Source organism: Colletotrichum gloeosporioides (assembly GCF_011800055.1).
Source record: "Colletotrichum gloeosporioides strain Lc1 chromosome Unknown consensus_19, whole genome shotgun sequence".
Lineage (NCBI taxonomy): Eukaryota > Fungi > Ascomycota > Sordariomycetes > Glomerellales > Glomerellaceae > Colletotrichum > Colletotrichum gloeosporioides.
The window spans coordinates 718,842-744,396 of NW_025544664.1; the positions used below are offsets into that span (position 1 = coordinate 718,842).

The following is a 25,555-nucleotide window of genomic DNA, read 5'->3' on the forward strand; positions in this document are numbered from 1 at the left end:
ACATTCACCATGGAAAAAAGCTGAAGGTCGAAGTGATTGTGTCGTTGAATCAAAGTGTGGAAAGTGGGGCATTTTCCTTGGGACTGCAGTTCAGTGGCCTGGGTTGCTTCGTCTCCTGTGCACCTCGCCGTACCCAAGTCTACCTCAGCTTTTTGGTGCTGAGAGTTCAGCGGGACGGCCCGCTGCAGGCGCGCGACAGGGTCCAGGCTCCCCTGTAGACGCATCTCAGATCGATCAGGGGGGCGCGCTTAATTGAATCAACTCCACTTCGCTCAGGTACGTGCCCAGAACACTGCTCGATGTACCTTACGGTGCAGTGATCACTGTGCTGGAGCCCCACATAAAATCCCAATTTGTTCACTGTGTCTGAATTTACTGTGTACAACTTTCGACCGAGCCTGCTCGTACCTGCGGCAGCACAGGTGAGCCACCCGATGGCCGACTTTTCCATCGCAGATGAAAAATGCGAAAACTGAGATGGGAAAAGGCCGATGATCCTCTTGAAGTATTTCTGTAAACAGACTTTCTGTCTTTCTCTGATCTTCAATCTGTCCTTTGTGTGCAGCTGCCTTGGTCGACCAAGCTCGGACCAACGCTTTGGCGTTGAGAACAATGATATCCGTTGCAAGAATAAATGATGTTCTCCGGGCCAATTGTCCCTCAAATTCGGAGAAAAAAGCCGGAAGTGAAAGGGACTGTGCAAGAAAGGTCGGTTGGTAAATAAAGCAGGTTTTTTTTGCGGGCTCTTTCAGCCGCAGCTCCAATGCCAGCTTCCAGCATTGAAGACTTGGTGAACTCATTTGAATGGAAGGTCTCTGGCATTCCTGAGGAAAGCGAAGGGTGATGGACTTGCCGTGGGACGACCTCTGCGAAGGTTCCTTCCACCAACTACCGGTCTTGTAACTGCTCTGGATGATAGCATCTTACCTATGTAATAAACAGCCGCCCGGCCTCCTTGGCATACATGCTTGCCATTTAAGGTAGCTACATAAAAGACCCTTAGAAGCTTGAATACCTATAATACCGAATACAAAACAATAAGAACGGGACAAAAAAAATGATAACAATGACAGAGACAGAGATGCTGACACCTACATAGAGCAAAACCAGATAAGTCCATGGCGTGCTTGTCGGGCTTTGTGGGTGGGTAAGGATCGAGGAAAATCTCTCCAGTCAAAGGTCGTCTCCCATGCGTCTCATACCGAGAAAGAGGCAAACTGCCCCCCCCCCCCTGAAAATCCAAATTCTCAGTCTCAGCTCACCATAGGGTCAAAAATACTCGCTTAAAGTCCGTCGCAGATAGTGCTGGCTCCAACACTGCTTGTTCGTTGGCCCCACTTGCCTGTCCCACCCCTCCTCGGCGGCAGAACAAGACGCGTCTCGTAGCTACCCGGCTCAAATTCTCACCCAAGCTCACCACAACATCAAAGGCTTTCTCTCTCATCCGCATCCGAGCACATCACCATCTCAAAAGTCTTCCCTCCCAACAACTGTAAAACAGACCTCGAGATGCAGCAATCCAACAACTCGGTAAGTACAACACGTATCCTCCAATGACCACGAACGGTGCTAACACTTTTCTAGCAGAAGGAGGGCGCTGGTGCCCAGCAGAAGATGGTATGTCAGAAATTTCAACCCGTCGTGAATTTTCTTTGAGCAGAACGCCTTCAATAATTGTTTTCGAACTGCTGCTAACGCGATGGAATCAGAACCTCCCTATCATGCCGACCTTCGAGGACGTCATCCGATCCGCGATCGCCGGCCGCACCTCGGCCCAGATAGCCCCCGAGGTCCGCGCCGTTCTCGACAAGGCCGACCCCGAGACCAAGGAGATGTTCATGACGATCCTCGTCTACGTCACTGCCTTGGTCAACGAGTCTAAGGCCAAGACGGCCTCTGAGATCCGCAACGCCGTCGAGGCCCGCGAGAACTACATCAAGGCCAAGAACCTGTTCACCGAGACCGCCAAGCGCATCGATGAGCGCGTTAAGAAGGCCGAGGCAGTCTCCAGCGAGGCTCTCATGGTCGCCGAGCTCGCCCGCTCCTCCTTCGAGCTCTGGGACAAGGGCGTCCAGGAGCAGCTGAAGGACATGTTTGACTCGCGCATGCGCGAGCTCATGGCGGAGATCAATCAGAAGTTCTCCAACCAAGCCGGCCGCACCACCGATGCCACCATGCGTGAGCTCACCGAGCGCATCCAGACTCTCGAGACCGTCTTTCGCAAGGAGCTCGCCACCAACATGAAGAACATCGAGGACTACGTCCAGCGCGAGCTTGCTCAGATGGGGCAGCGTATTGAGGAGAAGGTCACCAAGCAGATGGAGGAGGATATCGCGGCTCGGGAGGAGAAGATCAAGGTCCAGGAGGAGAAGATCAAGATCCTCGAGGCCAAGATCGAGAAGCTTATGACCCTTGGTTGATCCTTCTATTATTTTCGCAAACCTTGGCTCTCTGGTTTTACCATACATGAACAGAATACATAGAGAGGAATGAACTTCGACACACAATGGAATCAACGAGCCGATGAGTGGCACTGACAATTTGGTCTTACCCGTGCATTGTGATCGGGATATTTCTCATGTGTTTAGGCGGCCAGTCAGTCTTCCATCTTGACACACATCTTTCTGTCTTCTCCATATCAAATTTAACGAATCGTTCGTCCTACTTTCAGCATCCAAGAGCAACATCAATCCAGATACCTCCACGCCTGGCGACGACTTTGGCCTCCAACACAGCTGCCAGGTTTCTGGCGATTGTTTCGCGAAGACGACAAGAATATCACGAAGCAGTCAAATACACCCTCGGATTGAGAAGCCCAAAATCAGAAATCAGATCACATTCTATGTAAGTTTTCGCACGTCTATGTCGTGGGATCTATATTTCAAGTGGATGCCAGGCAGGTCTCAGCCTTGCGACTGTTCCTTTTTCAACAGGACATCATGGCCAAATTCAATTTTGGACGCCTTGCCGAAGACCTGTGATCTAGCCACATTGGCCTTTTTGAGCCTTCTCAATCGGTCTTCGCAAACATTCCCTCTGATTGTCCATCGTCTCCTTCATAGCAGCCTTGTGATTCTGCGCTATCTTCTCCAGGGCATGTCTCAGCTCGTTTTCCACGGTCTTGCTGTCCTCCCACTCCTCTGCAAGCACGTTTAGAAGTTCGTGGTTGTATGAGCGCAGCGCGTCCATCTCTCTAGCTTGCTGGGATGCGTGTGCCTCTTGGGCAGCCACGGACTTGTTTATGTCCTCAATAACCTCTTCGTTCCGCATGCTGGTCTTAAACAACGCGTGGAGCTGCATCGCCATCTTGTTCTCAAAGTCACTGAACATTTCCTTGATCTCGGTTGACGTGGTGTCCTTGAACTGCCTAACGTCACGGCGGATGGATGTGATGGTGAGATTGGTGTTCTTGCTCGCCCTATTCGTGACCTAGACATTATCAGTATCTAGTGATCCATGAAGGCAGCGTGCTCGGGTGTACCTTGAGGCGGATCAACCGTGTTACCGGCGAGGACGGTGCATCTTCCTCATGAAGGCCATCTTCGTGGTTTTTGTTGGGTCCTACAGTCTTGCTCAAGTGCAGGTCGCCTTCGGAAAGAGCTTTTATCTCGAGCCGCTTGAGAAGCTTCGCATGGCGTCTAGCCTTCTTGGATTTCTTGTTCTTTCGCATGATGACGTGTGATGCTGTTGGACCTGGGGTTGACGACCAGGACTTTCGAGAAGCCGCTCTCCAAGTTAAGGGCAATATGCAAGCCTTCCCTGACGCGTGGGCCCAGCACCCTGGTTCAACGGGGGACGCGGAGTGGAGGCTAAGGTTCGGGTACCTTCATTTGGCGCGCAGGGTGCCGGTACCAGGCGGTCTTACGTCATCCACGTCCCGCGAAGAGTTCCTTTCGCGAGTAACACCTGAAAGTATTCAAATTTCGGCAGGCAAGACACAATCTCTGCTCTTTCCCCATCTTCAAACTACGTCGGGTGAATTCTCATCAGTTCAATTCGCCCGCGGAAGTTCTTTTCTTTTCTCAAGCGACGGAAGTGTGCGCCCATTTCTTCCATACCCTTGCCCCTTTACTTCTGTCTCAACACCTTCAACTTGAGCAGTTCCATCTCTTCTCCCTCCTTCTCCTACTCCTCCAACCGAAAGCGACGTTTTCGTCCAGCCAAAAAGTCAACCCACGACCGAAATCCGCACATCATCGTAAAGATGCGCACGATCATCGACATGAAGACCGTCAACGAGGCGGTGAGTTTCTTTACTATTCTTGTTCACTCTTGGTTCTCATCTAAGTTCTAACTCAATTCAGGCCCCGGCTGCTCCCCCGACCACCAATCGTACCACTACCACCTCTCGCGGCCTGGCTGTCCAGTCTCCGACCGCCTCTCGTCAGGCCATTGCTTCTGCCAACGGTCGTCCTTCTCAGACCTCTACTCAGCCCGTAAGTCCAATCTTTCATACATCCACACTCGTCTGTTTTCTCTGCCGCGAGCCTGTCTTCAAGGATATGAGGGAGGGAAAAGTTCCGGGCCAGCCACGCAGGGAAGCAGTTCGCGTCGGGCACGAGATCTTTCGCTTGTGCCAGAATTTACGACTGCTCCTTGAGGGCTTCGTCTCTCCTCAGAGCCGGCTGGCCGGCTGCGAGGAGGCCATCTCCCCACGACCTTCTCGACCCACCAAGCCACTGTTCTTCACCAAGCTCTGCCTTCAAAACGTCCAAGGTGGAGCGCTATGCGACCTCGCTTCGAATGGTTTGGCAACCGCATAGGAGAGCTTTATACCGACGGGTACTGTACCCAGGGAGACGTGGCCATTCAACCGCGTGAGAGTGACATACGGTAGTGCTCGTCATTCGCTTATGCCGCCTGGTAGGGTGCGGGCGAGCGGCTTCTTCACACAGAACGAATGTTCTGGGACTTACTCAGTTTTTGTTCGACCTCAACTGACTTTGGATGTACAGACTGCCTCTCGAATCCCGGGCAGTACCACCGGTGGCTATTATATGAGAGACCTAATCCAGATCGATGTCAATTTCAGGGTAGGTCCATCTTTGGCCTTCAGTCTGTGCGTGTTGGTGTTTGGCCTCGGCTGACTTTTGGATGTGTTAGGCTCGCGCCCCCCGCCGCATGGCCACCAAGCAGAGCGACAACATGCCAAGGGTCAACCAAACCGCTTCGCAGCTGGCGGTCATGCTCAAGGAGCAGGTCCAGATCTCCAGGGACTTGAAGAAGGAGCTCCTGGAGCTCCGTGTCAAGTATGAGGCTGTTCAAAAAGAGCTGCAGCAAGTCAGACAGGAGTCTGAGCAGCACCACGAGGAGGCCAAGGCCAGAGCTAAGGCCAACCATGCCTGGGACAATGAATGCGCTGAACGGATGCAAGGTTGGAATTCTGCGCAGATTGCCTATGAGGTGCAGCTGACTGAGAATGCAGCTCAGGAATGGTAGGCAGAGGTGGCTCATGGGAACATGGCGCGTCCGCGCAGGGTTATCGAAGAGTCTGATGGAAGAGCGCTTTATGGCAACGACTGAGATTCAGGATTCTGCACAAACATCCTTTAATGATGAATGAAACCTTCCTTAATGGCTTTGTATTACTGACTCGCCTTTTCCATGGTCCATCCTTTGTTATTTTTATCATGCGACTCTGATCTCCTTGTGACACTCCCCAAAACCAAGACTCGTCCCATATTTGGTCAACATGATGTCCTTCAGCCACCAACTTCAAAATCATCCCTTCCTGCCAGAGCGAAGTCGTCCCTTCCACACTTCCTGAGCTCGGCCATCTTTGGGCAGGTCGGCGGGCTGTTGAGCTGCGCTCTTCGAGGCGCCCTTCACCAGCTGCTCGACTTGGCTCTCGATCGCAGAAATCCGCTCCTCCATGGTCTTGACCGCGGCATCGAACATCTCCCTCGTCGGCGCCATCTCCGCCGTGAGATCCTCCAGGCCGGCTTCGAGATTCTCCATACTAGCCTCGAGAGTCTTGACGGTAGTCTCAAGACGGTTCACACCAGCCAGCGCATCATTTGCCGTGCTTCGAATAGCTCTTCCGTCGGCACAGGCAGCCGAAAAGTTTCTGGTGAGGGTTTTGAGGTCCTTGGCGATGTGGTCGGTGTTCATCTTGTTGAAGATGTTGGCGGCAGCCTCGACATGGAGCTCCAGAAGCTTCAGACGTCGGTGATGATCATTAAATTGGCCCCTGGTGACCTTGTGCTTGAGCTTCTTGGCTCTCTGAGAAGTCGCTATCAGTTCGTGCTGGTGCTGGGAGGACGCGCCGATGAGCGAACACCTTACCTTTTGGTTCTCCAAGGTGATGTTTCATTCTGTTCGTTCTGGCTGACGCCAAATGCCTTTGCTGCCTCGGGCACGGACGAGGGAAAGTAGGTATGCACCGCGGAGAGCTTCGCGCCAGCTTCTGCTGCGGCCTCGGCGTCGCGGCGTCTCTTCTCTCTTCTTCGAACGCGCTGGTTCTTGCCGAGCTTCTTCCGATGCTGAACCATGACAAGAGATGAAGACCTGAAGGTTGAATTTGTCGAGCTCCGGGTATCTGAGGACTTGGATGTTGAGGAGGTCGGGGCTATCGAATGCAGTCCTTTGTGGTGAACTTCGCAATCTTCACGCGACTCTTTCACAAATCCGAAATATGCATATACTCGTAGGGGCGTTATCTTTGCGAACCCGACCAGATAAGACGGGCCAGATTACATACCTCTCACCTGTCCTGTCCTCGTCCCTAGGTACCAGCCTGCGATCTCACCTGGCAACCGGTCGTCTCCACTTTACCATATCGTCTTCCCGCGACCTTCAGCTTCACACACCTCATTCACCACGAGCGACCGCCTCGTCTCGATTTTTCTCATTGGCTGATCTGAAATGTTTAGTGATACGTACTCGATCTGGCGCACAATCAGTAAATCGTCCCGTCTGCCCTCAGCCCTCCTCTCAAGTATTTAAATCCCCCCTTCTGCCCGTTTTCCTCTGCTTCATCTCTTCCTCTACCTCATCCTTTCCTCCAGATCACCACTCTCTCCCTCATTCTTTACCTCTTCCCCCCCCTCCCCATCCCAAGGTTTTCGCTTCTCTCCAATACCAACTTTCGCAAACATTTCTCGCACTCTCTCCCGAATGGACTCCAAGTCACCTCACACGAGCGGCACTGCTGCGGACGAGTCTCCCATGGTACGTTTTCCCCTCCATCTCATCCCTCGCACAATTCCCTCCGACTTCCTTCCCTTCTCCCGCTCGTTTCAATTTCACCTTCTGACGCGCCTTCTGGAACAGCTCGACTCCTCCACCAACACCACAAACGGTCATGACAACACCGATCTCAGCAATCACCTTATGGTAAGTCCATTCATTCTCATTTGTGTGCTTTCCTTGCCTTGAGTCTGCATGTGTCATGGCGGAGGGCGTGAAACATTACAGGACCTTGCCAAATCATTGGGTGCTTGGGTTTCGCGGGGCAGATCTTTCGCTGCCTCGCGAAAACACCTGAGCGCCTCTTGATAAGGATACCTGTTTACTCCTTGCTGGCGCTCGCGCCGGCTTGGTTGCCCTTCGCAGTGATCGCTCCCCCATGCCGCCTCCCGCTCCCATCTGAACACCTGCTCGCGCGGGGTCTCAGCACAGTGGGAGGCACGCCCAGGTCTGATCCGGGTGGGAAACGGTGAAGAGGGCAGCTTGAAGGTGCCTCGGGCGCGCTTCGCTGCAGAAGGACTTTGTCTGGAGGGGTACACGTGGTTGCAACTGCAGTCGGCGTGGGGAGAAGGCGGACAAGCGGCAGCACTTCGAGCACATCAAATGCGGACTTACTCAGTTGGGATTCCCTTGTTGACTTGAATGTAGACAGGAACTCCTCCTTCCAGCGAGCTTATTGCGACCTTTGAGAGCGATGCTTCCGAAATCGTCCGGATGGCTCGCCAAGCTCAGCTAACCCAAGTGCAGCAGGAGCAGGTGCGCGATCTTTTCACGCTTGCTTCCAACATTGTCAACGGTCAGGGCTACAGTAAGGTATCTGAGGATCAGCTCCGCCTCAAGGAGAAGGCCGAGGAGCTTCGGGATGAGTTGGATGCTACGAAGAAGACCTTGGCAGCCACTGGTCGTGAGCTTGGCATTGTCAAGATGCAGATAGAGGACATGGTAACAATGCGGCGCGCCTCCTTTCGGCAGACAATGTCCACTTGATCGATTTTCAGTTCCTAGTGAGCTGACTGGCTTGCCTTTTGATACCCTGAATACAAACACCTTTTTGCTCTTGCAACTTTTGTCCTGATGGTTGTGCGCGCCTTCCTTCTTTTGAGTTGTTGCCATCCTTTGACAAATTTTCCCTCCCCCTCCGACCTCGCCAGGGCTCTCATTGTGCTCAACCTCCCATTGTTATTGTTGGTTGTCCAAAGGCGGGTGCACGTACCACATCTTCACATCTTCACGTACGCCTGCTGCTGAAGAACAGCTCTTGTGATTTTCAACCCACCCTCCTCCTCTTTCCAACTTTGTTGTCGACTTTGCAACTTCGCCGTTACCAAAACCACACCTATTCTTCTTTCATCCACAAGATCTGCTGCGATGAACGTGAGTATGACTTCGCGCTCATTCCAAAGTTTATGCTAATAATATTTCAGGGAGAAAACATGGACACCGACCATGGTGGCCAAATGGCCGGTCAGATGCCTCACCAGGGCAGAGTCACCACCATAGGGCAGGTGTCGCGCGTTGATGAGAACGGCCTCAAAGAGAATGGCCAGATGGTTCCTGAGCACGAGATTGAGACTGAGGCTCTCAACCTCCAATCTCTCGCTCAGGCTCTGCCTACCTCCAACCAGCTGCATACCTCTAACCGGCCAGCTGTTACCTTCACTCAGGTCTGTTTCCCTTGTCACACTCCACTTTATTTTGTCACAATTCTAACAGAAGTTCATTCCAGCCCCAGCGTTACAGCCGCCGCCGTGTCGCTCTTCGCCAGCGTGTTCACAGGCTCATCCCCTACACTACTCCTCCAGAGGACTTCGATACCTACTTCATGCCCGCTGTAGCCGCTTTCTTGGCTGGAGATTTTCCAAGGACTGCCCTTAAGACCTTTCAGGCCTTCCTCTTTGCCAGGTCGCTCTACAATCAGGAGATTGTCGCTGACTACCACCGCGAGCATAATGGGGACCCACAGATGCGCGATATTGAGGCCAAGAGACGCCTCCAAGAGAACGCCTTCCGCGTCCAGACCATGGTCACTGACCTTGAGAGAGAGCTGAACAGACGTCAGATGCTCGGCGCTGAGACTGCTGAGGAGCTTTGCTACAAGGGAGATGTCGTCCGCAAGCTCAGGGAGGACGTCATTCCTGAGATCACTGAGATTTTGGTTGGGTAAGCGGAAGCCAATCCAACGAATGTCATCATCTTTTCAGTTGGCTGACTTTTTTTGATTTTTTAGTTCTACCTAAGCGCTCTCCGTCGCGCGCGTCCAACGCCGACATTTGCTAGCTACCACGGCTCTGGGTTCGGGGAGGGTTTCGTCGTCTTCTGCAATTGGACTGCAGGCCTAGGCATCATCATCCTCGACGTCAGAACGTGGAGCTGCAGCTTCCCAATCGTGCTTTTCATATCGTTACTCAGCACCGGTCTGCCCCCTCTGCCGATTTCTTCGATCATGAGGCCGAGCTTCCGGCAGAGCATTCTGCCAGCTTGGTCCAGCGCTCGTCTTTGCGCTGCAAGTTCGACGATGGTACATGTTTGGATCTGGACGCGAGACTAGGATGGTGCAGAAGAATCAGGTGGAGTTCCAATCAATGTGATGCGAGGAATTTTCAAACGGGAGGTTGGATGGGAACGTGCATCATTGCTGGGCTTGGGGATATCTGGGAGGTCTTTGAACTCTGCGAGGAGTCCTAGAATCTCTGCGCATTGGCTCAAGGAACAGTCGACTTGGGTGTTGCTGGATGTCTTCTCGGATTTGCTATCAGCTCGCATCACCCGTACACAGAACGGAGACGTACATTACTTGCAGTGCTGGCTCCCATTTTGCCCATGTGATTTGGTGATCCTTTCGTCGTGAGTAGGTAAATGGTGTGATGGATGTGAATTCACGCAGGCGACGAAAGCGGTCTGGGGCATTCTTCATATACCCGTCAGTTCTGTTCGCTGAATCAAGACGTCGATATCGGACGATCACATCCAGACAGATGATCAGGCTCTAAGCTCAAGCTCTACGAAGCATCACTGTCGCGGTATGAGATAATTATTGCTTGTGATTTACAGTAACTCCATTCCTGAACTTTTCGGTCCCGTCGTGTGTGTACTCCAACAGTCATTGATGTCTCTCCTCTAACGTGTAACATGATGTGCCGTCCCAGGCGTCTCATGTCTCCTTTCTGCCACTGCTCACATCCTCAAATGCTGCGGCGCTCACTGATAGCAATCACGTATCCCCAAACTCCTCCCTTGGCCGCCTCCTTCTTCGCCTCCTCAACCTTTCCCTTCTCCTCAGCAATCTTCTCCTCCTTGCGCAAGACAGCTTTCTCCTTTGCCTCAACCTTCACTCTCAACTTATCCAGCCGCTCCTTCTCCCTCACCAAGCAGGCCTCAAGCTGCTCAGCGCTATCAGCAGCCACCTTGCGCGCCTCCTGGAGCTCCCTCGCCTCCCTGGCTACCGCCTCGCGCTGCTCCAGGAGGACGTCGCGGATGTGGCCGATCTCGAGGTGCGTGGTCATGAGCTCGCGGCGCTCGGAGGTGTATTTCTGGCGCACGTCGTCGCAGCGCTTCTTGGCGGCGAGGAAGTCGGCGTACTGCATGTCGGCCAGCTCGAGCATGGCGTGCGCCTCGTCGAGGGCGGCGTCGGCGCGGTCCTCGAGCTGCTGGAGGCGCGTCTCGCGGATGCTGTGTTCCATATTCGAGCGGAGCTTGAGGGTTTGCATCTCGGTAACGGCGCGGCGGTAGTCTGCGACGGCTTGCTGGAGGCGGTTCATGGTGTCAGTTGTTGAGGCCGGTGGGAGTTTCGAATAGGGGGGGAGGTTGGAGGAAGGAATGGAGCGGGGGAGGGAGAGGAGAAGTTGGATACCTCGATGTCGCTCTGTTCCATGTGGAGGTACGGGTCAGGAGCAGGCTGAAGCATCTTCTCTGCTTCAACGAGTAGTAGATGGAGAAGATTGTGGTGGTATTTGTCTCTTTGAGTAGGTATGACACGCTGGAGTGGTGAGATTGAGTGGTGGGTGCCTGTTCTGGTGATGGCTGTTCCACGCGTGAAGTCGTTGTGATAGAGGCAACAGTTCGCTGGTGGTCTATCAAAGGCAGTTTTGAAGATCTTGACACTGTTCAAGAACAGAGGTACTTCGACGAATGGATAAATAAATATTCTGCTTTACTTCAAATTCTAGCACTTGCAAGAACTGGTCAATGCCTTTGGCAGAGTTTTCAGAAGGTGAGAGAAGCCCTGATTTGGACTCACTTCAGCGATTCCACGCCAAATCTTTAGGGAAGGAACGATCAAATGTGAGAGAAAGTCAAGTTTGCTATCAAGTGCCTATTTTTAGAGGCAACAGTCTGCCGTGCCTCGATCTGCCCAAAATTCAGCAGCAGCAAGTGTCCAGCGGTTCATCTCTTCGTCCACCCAAATCGCAGATGAAGCCAATGCCCAAAGTGTAGTATCCTCAAAACAAAGTAATCAAACAGTCCCCGTCGGCGAAATCAGTATGCGTTATCCATGACCCCATACCACATCTCCTCTTCCTTAATGTGGCTGCCGTTGGTGTTCTCTTCCTTGATGGGGACTCCCTCCATGTCCATTCCGTCGGAGTCTTCCTCCTTGATGTAGAAGTCGTCTCCATCCGTGCCCTCTTCCTTGATGAAGGCATCCTCGATGTCGTTCTCCTCGCGGTAGGTTTTGTCAAAGTCCTCCGCAACCGTGTAGTCCGCGGCGTCGCCGGGAAAGTTGAGCATCTCCATGAATTCCCGTTCGGATGGCGGACCGTCCGGTGCTACCAGCCTGCCAAGTAAATCCATGTACGGCTCCTCGGGATAGACGTACTGGGCACCCGTCCAGGAATCAGCCGCAGAGCGGGGTCTCATGGGCCGGTTGAACTCCTGCGTCATTGTCGGGGGGTACGGGGGGTTCGGGGTGTACTCTCTCGCCGGGTATCTCTCACGAGAATAGAGGGTTCGCACGTCAGGTGAAGGCCGCGTGATGGAGTTGATCTGCGGCGGGCTGTTATCTTGAAGCCACGCGTGGGGGTCAGCCGCGGGCGGGGCCATGGCTTGAAGGGGATCATTCGGCGGAAGCCCGCGCATCCAACTTGCAGCGATTTCCTGTCGCTGGAAGACATCGAGGTCGGAGTATCCAGGATGGTTCTCGATACGTCTGCGGCCTGTGGGATCAGGACTGATGCCTCCATAATTCTCGTAGAGTTGGACCTGCTCTGCGGGTCGAGCAGCCTGAGGAACCTGAACAGCCTCGGCGGCGTCGGCCTGGGGGACTTCAACGGCCTCAGCGATTTGGACGCTCTCGGCGTCGTCGTTGTAAGCATGGGCAGCGGCGTGGGCGTGAGCGCGCTCGTGGATGTCAGTGAGAGTGGCAGGAGGGCTCTGCGACTGATTCTCGTAGAGGGCGGTGAGCCGGTCAACCTCATCGCGAGGCATCCCGTGCGCGAAAACTCGGGCGCGGGGGAGGCTACCACTGCGGGCGCGCTGGGTCTGTCCCACGTCGGGGTGGTCGCGTGGACCAGCCAGAGTCAAGTTGCCGCTCTCATCCTGGTTGATGTCGGCGTTGAGCACGTAGACCTCATAGTCGGCCGATCCTGCCGTGCGAACTTGGAGCTCTCTCTCTCCGCGGAAGTGGAGATCTTCAGGAATAGGGATGCCAGGGTTCTGTCGGACGTATCGCTGTAGAATACCATGAAGCTTCTGCAGCTTGGAGTACTTGGCTTCGAGGGCCAACTGCATCTGTTTGAGGTTGTCCTTGGCTGCCGTCAGCTCAGCCGTGTGATACTGGAACATGTCCATGATGTACTGCATGAGGGACGCGGTTAGCGGATGGCTCTGGTGCGAGTATGCAAAAAGACTTACGCGCAAGTCATCCTGGTCGTCAACTTGCATGCGATTGTCGGGGGGTTGCAGCATTGTTTCTGAATGTGACAAGGGCAAGCGTGTGGACAAGCGTTGTTTTGTTGATGCTTTGATGATTGTTGTGAAAGTGGCGCGCGATTGCAAGAGAACAATTCAAAACAATGCCACAGTCTGATTTTATGAAGGAGCAAAGGTTTGTGTGAGGGATGGTGAGTAAGAGAAGTGCAATATCGCTATTGTTTTTGTTGTGTGGGAGGAGATTGCGTGAAAGGAGGTTGCTGAAAGGAAGGTCTGTTGTTGTGGTGAGGGCAGCGAGGACGTAATAGGTGCGCACACAAAGGGCTTGTCTGATTTTACTGAGATCCCACTTTGAGTCTCCTCAGCCTATCACTGGGAACTTGTGGTTAAATCTACTTTCTGGAAGGTACAGAACACCTTTGGGTTTTGTTCAAGCGCATCGCCGCTTATTGGTGCTGCGTTCACGAACGCACACTCTGCCTCCGCCTTAGCCTTCCGCCCTATGAGAACATGACATCTTTCCTTAGAATAGAACGTGATTGACATCCCTCCCTCTGATTTCATCGACTTGCCCTCTGAAAGGCCTGCTCCTCGTAGTCTAGAATTCACGCGCAGTGTACCTCCGCCTAGCAGAACTTCCTGCAGGTTTGGACGCCCGAAAGGTTACGAGCCTCCCAGACCACAAATATGCCAACTATAGCGAGGCCGATGGCGACAAGAGCCATAAGATGGACCATGACCTCACCCTTCGCCCCCTTCGGCACCATCTCCACGATTCGCTGCCAACGCGACTTAGGCCGCATCCAGATCGGAAGGCGGTTCCCATAGCGGCCCCGCATCATCTCGTTGGATCGCTCCCACTCCTTCACGAACGCGGGTCTGAGCCGGTCGCCAGACTCAATGGGTGTGGTGGCAAGAACGATCATCTCTGGGACTTGAACATAAACGAACTCATAGAAGCCGTTTTGAAGAGGGATTGGCCTGGCGAATATCTCGAACCTCGGCCAAGTGGTGGGGAGGGCGATGGGCGGCGGGTTGCCGGGGAGGAAGGGAGGAGGGACTGGTGTCGGGATCTCCTGAGGCTGGCGGGTTTGAAACTGGAAGGAGTTAGATGGATCGCGCGATTTTGAGATAAATTCGTACCTTCCCGGCTTTCTTGTGAGCGTCGTAGGCCCAGCTGGGCTTGTTGCCTCGTCTGGGAGGCATATCTTCTAGCCTTAGAATAGGCGGCAGAGAGGGATGATGAGGGACGGCGGCGACAAGGACGACAGAGCCAGCCGGGGATGAGAGAGCCGATGGAAAACAGAGGCGCAGGGTGGTGAGAGACGATGAGAGGGAACGATACCGACAGAGACAGAGACCCAGGACGAGAGAGACCCAGGACGACAGAGACCCTGGATGACGGTGTGGGTCGAGGATAGAAGACAACGGTGGGAGACAGCGATAAGAAGGGAAGCTAGTAATGGCACCTGCCTGCCCTTGGATTGAAAAGGTCGACAACAAAAGAAATTGACAGTTGAAATGTTGGACCTAACCATACTAAGAAACCGAGGCAGAGCTCAAGACTAATTTGACATACGTCCTCCATCCACACACTTCTCCCATCCAATCGCCCTCATATACACAGCCTGTACACACACGATGGTCCAGAACCCAACTGGCAGCCCAACCCGAAACCCAAGAATTCCCCAATGAAGACTACCCAGCATCAACCAAGTTGATGATGGCCACGGTAATTCACTCCAAACACAACATATGCCGCAAACAACTGACGCCCAAGGCCTCTCAGCATCCCGTTCGTCCCGCACAGCATCGCCTCCGCAACTTGAAAAAAGCACACCGCGACAATTGTCTCCGCGCAAATCCTCAAAACCTCAACATCGTCAGTAAACATCCTCGGCAACCCCGCCGGAACAAAAACGTCACGGCCCCGCTCAAGACCCCGGCCGCAAGACACCCCGCCCCATGCACAACCGCCGCCCTTCGCGCCGCCCCAACAAGCCCCGCCCCGACGAGGTGTCCGATGCGGCTGCTGCTGAACACGCTGATGGAGAAGGGCACATGCCAGACCACAATTGAGGTCGTTGTGAGTATCGTCTGCGCAGCCAGGTGTTTCGTGCTCAAATACGACGTCGTGAAGCACAAAATCTCAAACGCAGCGTACTCGCTCAGCGTCGTGGGGTGCCTCGCCTGCCATTTTGAAGTATATTCAGTTAGGAAACGATCAAGAAAAATATGACATGAGCGTTTGAGACTGCTTTAATGATCATGAGGCATGTTCACTGGTGATTAGGAGCCGGAACAAATGTGACCAGGGTTTGATGGCGTCGAGTTCAGCCGCGTTGTGTTTGACAACTCTCCGGTTGTCGATGCCGGAGCCTTGCTTCAATACGAGATTTTACAGCCAATTGAGATACTGCCATGTGAAAGCGGTATGGAGTATTACTACTTGGAAGAAAAAGAGACACGAGGTTCTGTGCAGCCATTTCCTACATCACGGCCCCAAGTTTTGGAGACATCTTCCTCCGTGGTGCACCGTCATCTCTGCAACGATTCTCTCTTTCGAACACTGCAGAGTAGTCATTTTACACCTTTCTTGCATTCAACCGTCTTTGTATTCGTGAAAGCAGGCGGCCCAGGTGATCAGTAGCAACTGTGGTGCGAAAGTGCGTTACCCGCGCAAACTCCACGCCGCGCGCGTCAGGCGTTGTCCGGGAACGCCATCTAATCAGATGATCTGATAAATTAATTATACGAGAGATCCAGGAGATGCTATCGTCGACGCTATCGTGAGATCGCCAGGTCGAAGTCAGATATTTCAGCCAAGGTACAAATAGCATCACCACTCCCGCCTTCAGCATCAAGGCTCTCTTCGCAACCCGTCAATACCAACATCTCATCTCTCACACCGAACCCGACAACTTCCCCAAGTCACCACTACCCAACCTCAAACATGAAGTTCTCCGTCATCGCCGCCCTCCTCGTCAACGCCGCCGCCGTCATGGCAGGGGAGCTTCAGGAGCGCCAGGCCGGCGCCTGCGTCACGGCCGGAGGTAAGTTGCCAATTGCGCAAGCCGAGTCGTTGTCGAATTCCATCTGACAATCTTTCACTAATACAGGTGGCTGCGCGACTACGCCCACCAACCCGATGTACATGCGGTGCTGCTCGGGCTTGACCTGCTCCAACCACGTCTGCGTCTAAGAGGAAGCCGCGTCAACACACGCACCGCGCGGAAAGTCAACGGATGAACGATGTGTTCCGAGAGGAGTCGTGGGGGGCATTTATGGCATCAGGCTTACTTGGACGCGGCCTTGTCGGTTTCTCACACAACAGGAGGTGACATTCGTGTTCGGGAACAGTATGAAGGCGATTCATGCAAGTGTATATAGACTAGCGACAACGTTTCACAGAGTCCGGTAGGCCCCGATTTCTAGATGCTGGCAGCCGATGCAACATCGACATGTCAATCAGATAGAGACACAGCCATTCAACCACTTGGAGGAGCTCAGCTGAAAAAGCGTCTGAAATAGCGTGACAATGTGAACGTCAGCTACTGCCATCAGTTGTGCATGTGTACCTAACGTACCAAGACTTGATGTTAGGATGGACGGAGTTTCTTCCAGCGAAATGCGCAGCAGTCTTCAGGACCCAGGTTCACGGACATGTCAGCAGGATCGCACAACAGTGAAAACGTCATAAATGCTTTGAATTATGCTGGACGTGCAGCATCACGAATGCCTCGCGGTCTCTCAAACAGACAACAAGCCTCCCCATCACCAGGGCCGCTAGCGCGGAACCCTCCACAGCTCTGAGCCATCCTTTCTCTCCATGATTAGCATCTGTCCCTATCACGGGACAGCAGCACGATTGGGCCACAGACTTTGTACATGGTGCACATAGTGACAATACATCCCCGTCCACCTCCAGCTTCCTCCTATCCAACGCGGCACTTCTGCAAGCCGGGGCCTTGAATGAGTTGGTTCAGCGACTCGCAAGACCATGGAACTCGTAATAGGCCCTCCAAGCCTCCCTCTCTTCCCATCGGCGGAACAGAATGGTACGAAACGACGCAACGCCATGCTCGCAAAATGTAGTTGATCAAACCAAAGTCGTCAGAGGCCCCCAGAGCAACATATCAGCAGCGCAAGCTGCATGGCTAATGCAGTGCTGGCCCCTTCAAAAGACAGAACAGTCCCACGCAATCCCTTCGATGCCATCCCAATAAACGACACATTATTCACGCCAGGCGGCACGAAGCCCCCATCTACGGGAGCTCAGCCGTGTGCGCCTGGTTCCGTCGCGGCGGCTCGAAGGGATTCTCCTGCGGCTGCTGGTGCGGCTGCGGCTCGAACGGGTTTTCTTGCGGTCGCTGGTTATTGCGCTGCCACGAGGCGGGGGGCTTGCCCATCGTCGGGTGGTCGTCGACGTCGCCATCGAGCTCGAAGTCGACCGCATCCTCCTTTCGCTCAATACGTTGCCTCCTCATGTGGAGGAAGGTCAACATTCCTACGGTGCCGATGATGAGAACGGCGCTGCAACGTCATGGGTTAGCCTTCGATTCTCTCGACTTCGGACGGAAAGTTTGGACGGTCGCGGGAACGTTGCATTTTGACGGAGGGTGGTGCCCAGGCAGTGCCAAAATCCCGGTTTTGGTCAATGCATGACGCGGGAGGCCAGGGGAAGAAAGGTAAAAAGGGGTGGTTCGTCAGGGAGAGGAGAGGGGGAGAACGTACGCGGTGATACCGATGGTGATGCCGATGATCTTGGACGAGGCGAAGGGCTTCTCGCAGCGGGAGCTGTTGTCGCCGGGCTCGCAGCTGTCGCGCGCGGCGAGGTGCTGGAGAGTGCGGGCGACGGGAGCCAGGAGGCTGTCGGCGCGGCGCGCGATTGAGGACGTCGAAGAGCTCATGGTGGGTGATTTAGGGGGTATTTGTTGGTGATACGATCGTTATTTCGTGATTCGGGGATTGCTCGGGTTGCGCGGATGGGGTCGACCTCCTTTTCTCAGGTTCCAGGCCAATTCGATGCCCTCGTCGCGTGTTGTAATAGTTTATGTTGCTTTTTATTTCCGTCCCTTTCGTGTATGACCCTTTCCGTTTGCTGTCGCGAAGAAGAAAAAAAATTGTCTGTCGCTGCGTGCGTGCTGCTGCTTCCCTCTCAAATTCCTCAGATCGGCTGCGACGGAGGCGGACGGTGGACGGCAGGCGGTGGGCGACCGCTTTCGTTCTGCAACGAGTGGATGTTTCCCCCCTGGATTCGCTTGTGGTGAAACTGATTCGGAGCGACCCTGCAATCGTAATCCCTCTCTCTCTCTCTAGTATCAACGGTTTATGCAAGGAGCGACGATGAAGAATAAGAGGGCTGTGAAAAAGGAAGGAAGACGCAAAAGGTGGCCAGCGAGCGCCAAGAGGGGGAAGGCGAGCGAGGTACTGGGGGAGGTAGAACTGGATTGAATGAGTGACGAAGAAGGATTTTGAGTTTTGTGCAGGAGAGAGATTGGACGGAAGGGACGAAGGAAAATGCAATGGAAGGAGTGGAATTTTGGGCAAAGCCAAACGCTGTTGCTGCTGCTGGTGCTACTGCTGCTGAGGAAAACACGGGGAAGGAGAGGAGGCGGACACCGGGAAAGAAGCAGGGGGACGGGTCGAGGTGAAGGAAGGTGAGGCAATCTATCCAGGGGAGGGGCCGCCGTCTCAGGCAATCAGGGTCCGAGAAGGGGGCACACCGCGCCCCAGCTGCCACAGAATGCACCAACAAAGCCTCACTCTCCCCCCCAGGGTCCCCAATAATACAAGACACAAGGCATGGGCAGTGCCACTTGTTCCCTATTTTTCCATGTCTCAGAGCACCTCATTCACTACTACTGCACTTCGTAGGTATTCAGAGACACAGAAAACGGGGGAATTGTGGCTGTGTTTCACTCGTTTTCCCATGCCGAACAACCGGAATTGGCTGCTGTGATTGGCCGCAACGCCCTCCCCCCTTGGGGCCATCCCGCCGTAAAAGGGCATCCAGCGATCCGAGTCAACCGGAGGGAAGGGTTCATCGTCACCGAGAATTTCCCTTTTTCATTTATGACCCAGGCGTCCCTTCACTAGTCTGCCGCAACACGAGGTGGGAGAGGGGCTATGCCTCCATGTAACTATTCATACGAAGACTTCACAGGTGACGGACTACAGTTCATCGCCAGACATCCAACTGCTGCAGAATCGCCGAATCATGACTGACACACATTCTCTCTCTCTCAGTGCACGTACAACCTGGCTTGCACCCTGGAATCAATTTAAAGTGACTGCCAGAATAGCGGCTTGCGGGGAAATGCTTGTCTCGTGTTTCACATTCCGAACGCCTCCTCGTCGAATGAGGTGCCACCCATCCGTCTCCAATCCGTGCTGCTGACACTCGCTGAGCCTCTCTCTCCCACTCTCCTTCCGCAAGTGTCGCCTGCGCGGGAGGGCGCTGTTCCTGCCTCAGCCTCTGAAAACCGGCAGTTCCCTCCCACTCGTTCCTTGAAATCCCTCTGCTTGCTTGCATTGTCACCGCGGGACCGAGGTGACAGACAAGGCGGGTGTTCGTCCCTTGCAGAAACTCAATGCGACCGCAGGTGTGAGTAAGCAACAGTTAATCTTGTTTAAACTTTGTGACGACAGACAATAGCGAGCCCAGCCAGCGGCGACGCCCAGCCTGTTTATCTCTCGTACCTGCATTGCGCTCCGAGAGAGGCGAAAAGCCAATCTCTCGATCGAGATGTGTCTTCACCGAGGCCCATCTCGTGACATTCCAGCGACGGCGATTGTTCCGGGGATGAGGCCGAGGGAAGTGAAGCATGTGCAGCGGCCTTGCCAATGGGGCCCGCCCCTTTTTCGCATGATCCACTTTATCCAGAACATTCACGCAGGATTGCAAGGCACACGCGCGCGGAGTGCACTGACCAGATGCGCCGGGCTTGTTAATAATAGACCTGGGTGACCCCCTCCAACGCCGGCCCCGTTTCTTTTTTCGGAATGCCCTCGCCTGTTGCCGATTGTCCGGGCGTCTGCGCCCAAATTACCCGGATCATTTACCTGCGGGGGCATTCGGAGGTTATTAGGAGCTAGGGTGGGCGGGAGCGATGGTTGATGGGTGATCTATTCAGAGCATCAAAGGATGCGTCCAAGGAACGACACTAGAATGTGCCAATGGTGTTCCTTCAGGCTGCCATCATGGATTCCTCCTCGGGTCCCTGAGAAGGGTGAAGCGACCGAGCCGTCGAGAAAGAGTGTGCCCCCTCGGCCCGAGTAGAGGGATCCAGTGTTCCGTCTGGGACCCACAACGCCGAGTCTCGCCCCGCCCGCCCTGCAAGGCCGACGATCGGCCGGGCCCGGTGCCAAGGACGGGGTGGGCAGTGGGGACCAGCATGCCGCCCCCGCCGTGCCGCATCCCGTGGATCTTTCAACGAACGCGAGAATGGAAACCATAGACACATGGAAACTACGAAAAAACGTGGTCACGGCGGGCCGGGCGAAATGATCATCATGACACATGAGACGGGGGTGGATCGCGACGATCCGCCCGCCTCGTCTCTGCCCTTCCCTCTCCTCTCCTCTCAGGTCTCAAAATAAGAGACTTTATTTGGCCGACCGAGCTGAGGACATAGGCTCACGCTTGGCTGCGCTGAGAATAATGCGAGGAGTCAAAACCTCTCGTTATCTCAAACGTCTTTGCAGAGTCCGAGCTGGAACGCTGCAAGGAAGGAGTCTAGAAGGACAGAAGAACCGGAAGTCAGGATATCGGACGGGGTCGAGGACGGCCGTCCACGGACCGCGGCTTGTCGTGTTCCAGGAGACGGGACGACGAGACGGTGACCAGCGGCCTGGCGAAGAAGCTTTCTTGGACTCTGTCATTTAAAGGGGTCAAAGACCTGCGGCCCGGATCGTACGTGGATGGGACCACTACCTCTTCGTGGTTGTTCGCCACCATCGCGGAGCGCTCGAAACAAACACGAGTTATGTTTCCAATCAGGACCCCGGCCAAGACGACGTGCGAAGCTGCCAAGGAGGGATAATTCAGAGCACGTGGACTGGTCTGGAAGCTCGGGGGGACGAGCGTTCTCCAGAGATGCAAGTCTTGACGATGGGGGAGACCGCCCCAGTGATCCTCGCTGCGGATGGGGACTGAATGTGCGGGTGCAGATGGGCCCTGAAGTCGTCATCGCCTTCATTTGGCATGTCACTATCCGTCCTTCACATGCTCCCTTTCGTTCTCGGGACTCGATGGATAACGCAGCCTGCAGAGCAGAGCCAAGAACCCCGTCGCGGGAACGAACAACACGCATCCATGAAGAAACAATCCCCCGCGGCTCCTTCTCTCAGCCGCGCAGCAAGACCGAAGTCATACTGAGGGGAAACTCAAAGCAACCTCATGCCTGTCGCCTGTGCGGGCGATGCGCGCTATTAGGTAACAGCAACATCAACGTGTGGTCCAGAACGTCCCGGGTCCAGCCTCCGATGGAGTTTTACCCTCAATTGCGGCAGATGAGGCTCTTTTGACGACATGTCTCAAAATAGAGGCGGTGGGCGTTGGGCTGGCCAACGGCGGGAATGGTGGCATTTGGGGCATTGAAGATTGCGCATTCCTGGCCTGGCTGGATCTCCGGAAATGTCTCGGGCGGTCTGTGAAGAAAATGTCACATTCTCCAGCCGCTTGATGCCGAAGCTTCTTTCACGGGTTAGAAGTGAAGAGGGGCGAAGTCGAGCGGCGGAGAATGCCCGGCCGGGTGGAATGGAAAACCGGAGCCGATGGATGGCAGCATCGCACGTCAGGATTGTCCCATTCAGCCCATGTGAGATTTGGTCCTCCTTTTTTCGGGTTGGCCCGATAAAGGATCTGGGAGAGTCGGCATGGGCCGGTTTTACGGGCACCTGATTATGACGACGTCAACCCAGACGACTCTTCCTTCTTCATCTCTTCCTTGGAACAAAACCCGGTCTGATTATGGCCCACGGGAAAGGGTTCACATGATGCCGACAACGTCTCATCCCGCGGAGATCCAGCGATCCTTTGGAGGCGGGGTAGGCTGTTCGGTCTGGGGGACGGATCTACGGCGCAGCGCGATTACCAGAAGGCTATCTATTCGGTGAGAGCAGGCCAGCTGATAAGAAGAAAAGGAGGCTTGCATTCGTTGCGGGGTAAATCGACGCCAACACAAAACCTGGGGAGGATAACGAGGAGGACTGGCAGGCTCGATTGATTCGCTGCTGGGGTGGCGCGAGGGTTTCACGACATATCTGGGGAGAAAAGCCACTTGGTCGAGGAAGGCGGGGGATCGTCACGTCGCGATGTTGGACGACGGCACGGCAGCGGTGGTGTTGCACGCGCACGCCCTATTGGGGATGCTTGGGGCGTTCGTCCATCATTCCGCTTCGTGTTCGTTAACAAATCTTTTTGTAAATAGAAGAAGAGAGGCATGCCGCGAACAGATGGACAACGACGACGATCATTTGTGAGGCGGTTTAGGTTGGACGAATGGCGGCCATCCCGAGTGTGCCCTCACCATAGATTCGAGACGCAGCGGCAGCCCGTCGTCGTCCTGTGTAAGTCAGTTTGCGTCTGTGTTGGCACATAGGAGGACAGAGCGTAAAGTAGGCCAGACTTCTTGGCTCCCTGGCGGTGACGATGCTGCTGCTGGAGCTCGTCGTGACAACGTAAACAAACTTGCCGTGCCTTTTGGCGTGTTTGATAAACGGGCTTGGGTGACGCCCAAGTCAGTCGATTTTAGATTTCTTGGGGGTCGGGCGGTGCAAGTTCGGATTGCTCGCGGGTGTTTCAATCATGCCGTCCTGCCACTGGGCAAAGGTAGATGGGACGACTTCGTCCCTCCACAGGGTGCATGTGACTTCTAACGGTTGTCGAGGAAAGTCATGGCGAGGTTGGGCTGGTCTATCAGCCGCCAGAGGCGCCAAGATTGGAGGTGCCTCGTGAATAGCTCATCGTGACAGATGGGAGTGCTCCTTGGCATAAGCATAGGGAAACAGAATGCAAATCGACCCGGTGCGCCGAGGCCGAAGCCGAAAGGCACCAAGGTCCTCAGCAATTTTCGGCGTGCGAGCGAGCAGGGCCGGCTGACGATGTCCGACGCTGGTATGACTCTTTCCCCCCTCGCTGCGAGGTCGGCGTCGCGAGCGTTGGGGGTGGGTTGCGGGAGTGCGGAGGGCGGGGTTGCGTCGGGATGGTTCCCGGGTCACCGAAAAAAAGGGGTCGGCGTCTGGTCTGGGCTGAGGGAGGAAGTTCACCACGGCGTGGTCAGCTCGAAACGCCGTTCCGGCGGTGACTTGCACGAGGGAGCACGAGTTGCCTTGACTGGCAAGGACTTCTCCGTGGCCGGAGCAGGTACACCGAGACATTCAGGCACGAGATGGCGGGGGGAGGAAGACCAAGCCAGGCCGGGAAGGGCAGGCCAAGATAGAGCGGCAGGACCCTGATGTTCGATGTTGACATCATGTCGGCTACGATCCCGTACGATGCTAATTTTTCACAATCCCCGTTTTTGGAGACAAAGCCAAGTGCCAGGAAGAGAAGGGGGGGAAAAAAGGTCTGCAAAGTACCCATACCCACAGCCGTAAAAAGGATCCTCCCCAGGCGTAGCAGGGCTGCAGGAACTGTGGTCCGTTGCCCAAATGCAGCATAGCGCCGAGATCGGGGACATGTACACGACGGCCTGGATCGTGATGGAACGGTGGGATCTGACTTCTTTGGGAGCTTGGAGCCTTGGAGGGGGGGGAGGGGAGAACTTTTCTCAGAGTTGCTGGCAGCTGGAGGGAAGACTCCAACTTGTTGCTCCCCTCCTGCAGCGTTGGCAGCGACATGTGGTGGAATCGAGTGGATGGGGGTTGGGCAGTTACCCACGGGGAAGTGCAAAATTTTCAGCTTGTTGGCCCAGGATTCTTTCGTTTCTGGGTTCGTCTGCATGGGCTACGCAGTAGCATGTTGCGGGAGGCGCTCTTTTTTGGCGCGGCATCGTGGGTTGCGTGGATGTGTGGATGGGAATGACTCCAACCGGAGCTCCACACTCACGATGAATGAGGCAGGCTGGGAAAGAACAGCAGCCAGCTAGCAGCTCTTCAGTTGGAGTTGGAGTTGTGTGTGAGAAAACATGCAGGGAAAAAACTCGAAAAAAAAAGACTTGGGTAAAATTCCGTCGAAAATGGGATGGGCAGGTGACCCCGTCCATACGTAAGAGACACCACATGACTGGCCGGCTGGCCTTGGAAGCGGGTCTGGGCCCGTGATCCGTCCCCCTGTTTCCCGCTTCCCGTTTGCACCTGCACCTGCAACACCCCTGCCAGCTGCTGTCCACATTCCCTGAGCGCTTGGCCTGGATGGCGTCGAGTCCAGGCTTTTCCTTCACTCTCTGAGAAAAAGTGACTCTTTCTTGCGCATGGGGCTCTGATGAAAATTTCAAAGGAAGAAAAAAAAAGAGCCCCATCGTGAGATTGAGGCTATTGCTTGGCGGGTCCCAACCTCTATGGGTACTTGTAGTCTTCCCCTTTCCCGGTGACATTTAGTACGGGACGGATGCGCACCGGGATCCTGTTCCGTTTTTCTGACAAACGCTGTGGTGGGGTGGTGGTGTCGGCTCGAAACCGAGGCGAAGGGCGAATTACGGTTTGCGCCTCCGTTTTTCTTTTGGCATTTCGCCAAGTTGGGAAATGTTCTCGATCGTTCTTGGCTGTTTGCGCAACGAACCATGGAAGGTGGCATGATGGGATCTGAGATCAGAACACTCAGATTCCACGCCCGCACTGTTGCTGTGGCGGGGGATTGGGGGATTGAGGGGGAATACTGAGTCACCGCTACTGTGATTGCGTTTCGGAACTTCGGTATTTGCGAGGGGGAGAGAGACGTGATGAGAATCTGGATCACGTCTTCAAGTGCGTGCGGCGCGCCGGAGAAGGAGGCTGTCGTCAGCTTACAACGCGAACTTGTCATGCCAAAACGGCCCGGCGCCACCATGCAAGTCATGAAGAGAACGACTGGTGCGAACACGAGAGAAGAAACAAACTGACTAGTGTGGCATTCTGCAAGCGCTATGTCCGGCACGGCCTCGAGGTCCAAGGAACAGACAAACTGCATGAATTGGGGGGACAGACGAACAGCTCGCCCGAGTGTCGTTCTGCTGTCAGTCGTCAAGGGGGACACCGAAAAAAAGTGTCACGATGAATATGTCACCAGCGGAGCCGTGTGCGCGCATGTGTGCTGGCCTCCGCCAACAAACCGCCCTCTCCTCAATTTCCCCAGTTCTCGCCCTCTCCCGCGCTCTTCCCCGTCCGGAGCGTTTAGGCCTGATCACTTTGTTGGCTGGAGAAGGCAGCCTGCTTCTCCCGGGCAGGTGCATTGGGATGGCCTCACGCACAAGTCACGATGGCACCGGTCGTCGTGGAGTTGACTCCGTCCGCGAAGAAACCGCCTGCCTCCACAACTGATGACCGAAAAAAGTATCCCTCTCGGCAGACCAGCATC

The 25,555-nt window shown here is 54.7% G+C and overlaps 7 protein-coding genes and 1 pseudogene across 8 annotated transcripts; 3 read left to right on the plus strand and 5 right to left on the minus strand.

Annotated features, from left to right (window-relative positions):
* Positions 1-2,982: 2,982 nt before the first annotated feature.
* Positions 2,983-3,670, minus strand: GCG54_00006509 (uncharacterized protein; the record flags this gene model as incomplete). Its single annotated transcript, XM_045406510.1, has 2 exons — positions 2,983-3,429; positions 3,482-3,670. The coding sequence occupies 2 exons, from the start codon at positions 3,668-3,670 to the stop codon at positions 2,983-2,985; spliced, it is 636 nt and encodes a 211-aa protein (XP_045267802.1).
* Positions 3,671-4,204: 534 nt separating this feature from the next.
* Positions 4,205-5,439, plus strand: GCG54_00006510 (uncharacterized protein; the record flags this gene model as incomplete). The annotated part of the gene is made up of 4 exons (XM_045406511.1): positions 4,205-4,243; positions 4,305-4,607; positions 4,956-5,033; positions 5,104-5,439. The coding sequence occupies 4 exons, from the start codon at positions 4,205-4,207 to the stop codon at positions 5,437-5,439; spliced, it is 756 nt and encodes a 251-aa protein (XP_045267803.1).
* Positions 5,440-5,721: 282 nt separating this feature from the next.
* GCG54_00006511 lies at positions 5,722-6,491 on the minus strand (annotated as a pseudogene). Its single transcript has one exon. A coding segment is annotated over exon 1 (770 nt).
* Positions 6,492-7,116: 625 nt separating this feature from the next.
* GCG54_00006512 (uncharacterized protein) lies at positions 7,117-8,175 on the plus strand (the record flags this gene model as incomplete). Its single annotated transcript, XM_045406512.1, has 3 exons — positions 7,117-7,170; positions 7,273-7,335; positions 7,837-8,175. 3 exons carry the CDS (start codon positions 7,117-7,119, stop codon positions 8,173-8,175), a joined length of 456 nt encoding a protein of 151 aa, XP_045267804.1.
* Positions 8,176-8,594: 419 nt separating this feature from the next.
* GCG54_00006513 (uncharacterized protein) lies at positions 8,595-9,352 on the plus strand (the record flags this gene model as incomplete). The annotated part of the gene is made up of 2 exons (XM_045406513.1): positions 8,595-8,852; positions 8,915-9,352. The coding sequence occupies 2 exons, from the start codon at positions 8,595-8,597 to the stop codon at positions 9,350-9,352; spliced, it is 696 nt and encodes a 231-aa protein (XP_045267805.1).
* A 1,018-nt stretch (positions 9,353-10,370) lies between these two features.
* GCG54_00006514 (uncharacterized protein) lies at positions 10,371-10,946 on the minus strand (the record flags this gene model as incomplete). Its single annotated transcript, XM_045406514.1, has 1 exon — positions 10,371-10,946. One exon carries the CDS (start codon positions 10,944-10,946, stop codon positions 10,371-10,373), a length of 576 nt encoding a protein of 191 aa, XP_045267806.1.
* A 718-nt stretch (positions 10,947-11,664) lies between these two features.
* On the minus strand, positions 11,665-13,092 carry GCG54_00006515 (uncharacterized protein; the record flags this gene model as incomplete). The annotated part of the gene is made up of 1 exon (XM_045406515.1): positions 11,665-13,092. One exon carries the CDS (start codon positions 13,090-13,092, stop codon positions 11,665-11,667), a length of 1,428 nt encoding a protein of 475 aa, XP_045267807.1.
* A 4,229-nt stretch (positions 13,093-17,321) lies between these two features.
* On the minus strand, positions 17,322-17,966 carry GCG54_00006516 (uncharacterized protein; the record flags this gene model as incomplete). Its single annotated transcript, XM_045406516.1, has 2 exons — positions 17,322-17,589; positions 17,791-17,966. 2 exons carry the CDS (start codon positions 17,964-17,966, stop codon positions 17,322-17,324), a joined length of 444 nt encoding a protein of 147 aa, XP_045267808.1.
* Between the last annotated feature and the right edge of the window lie 7,589 nt (positions 17,967-25,555).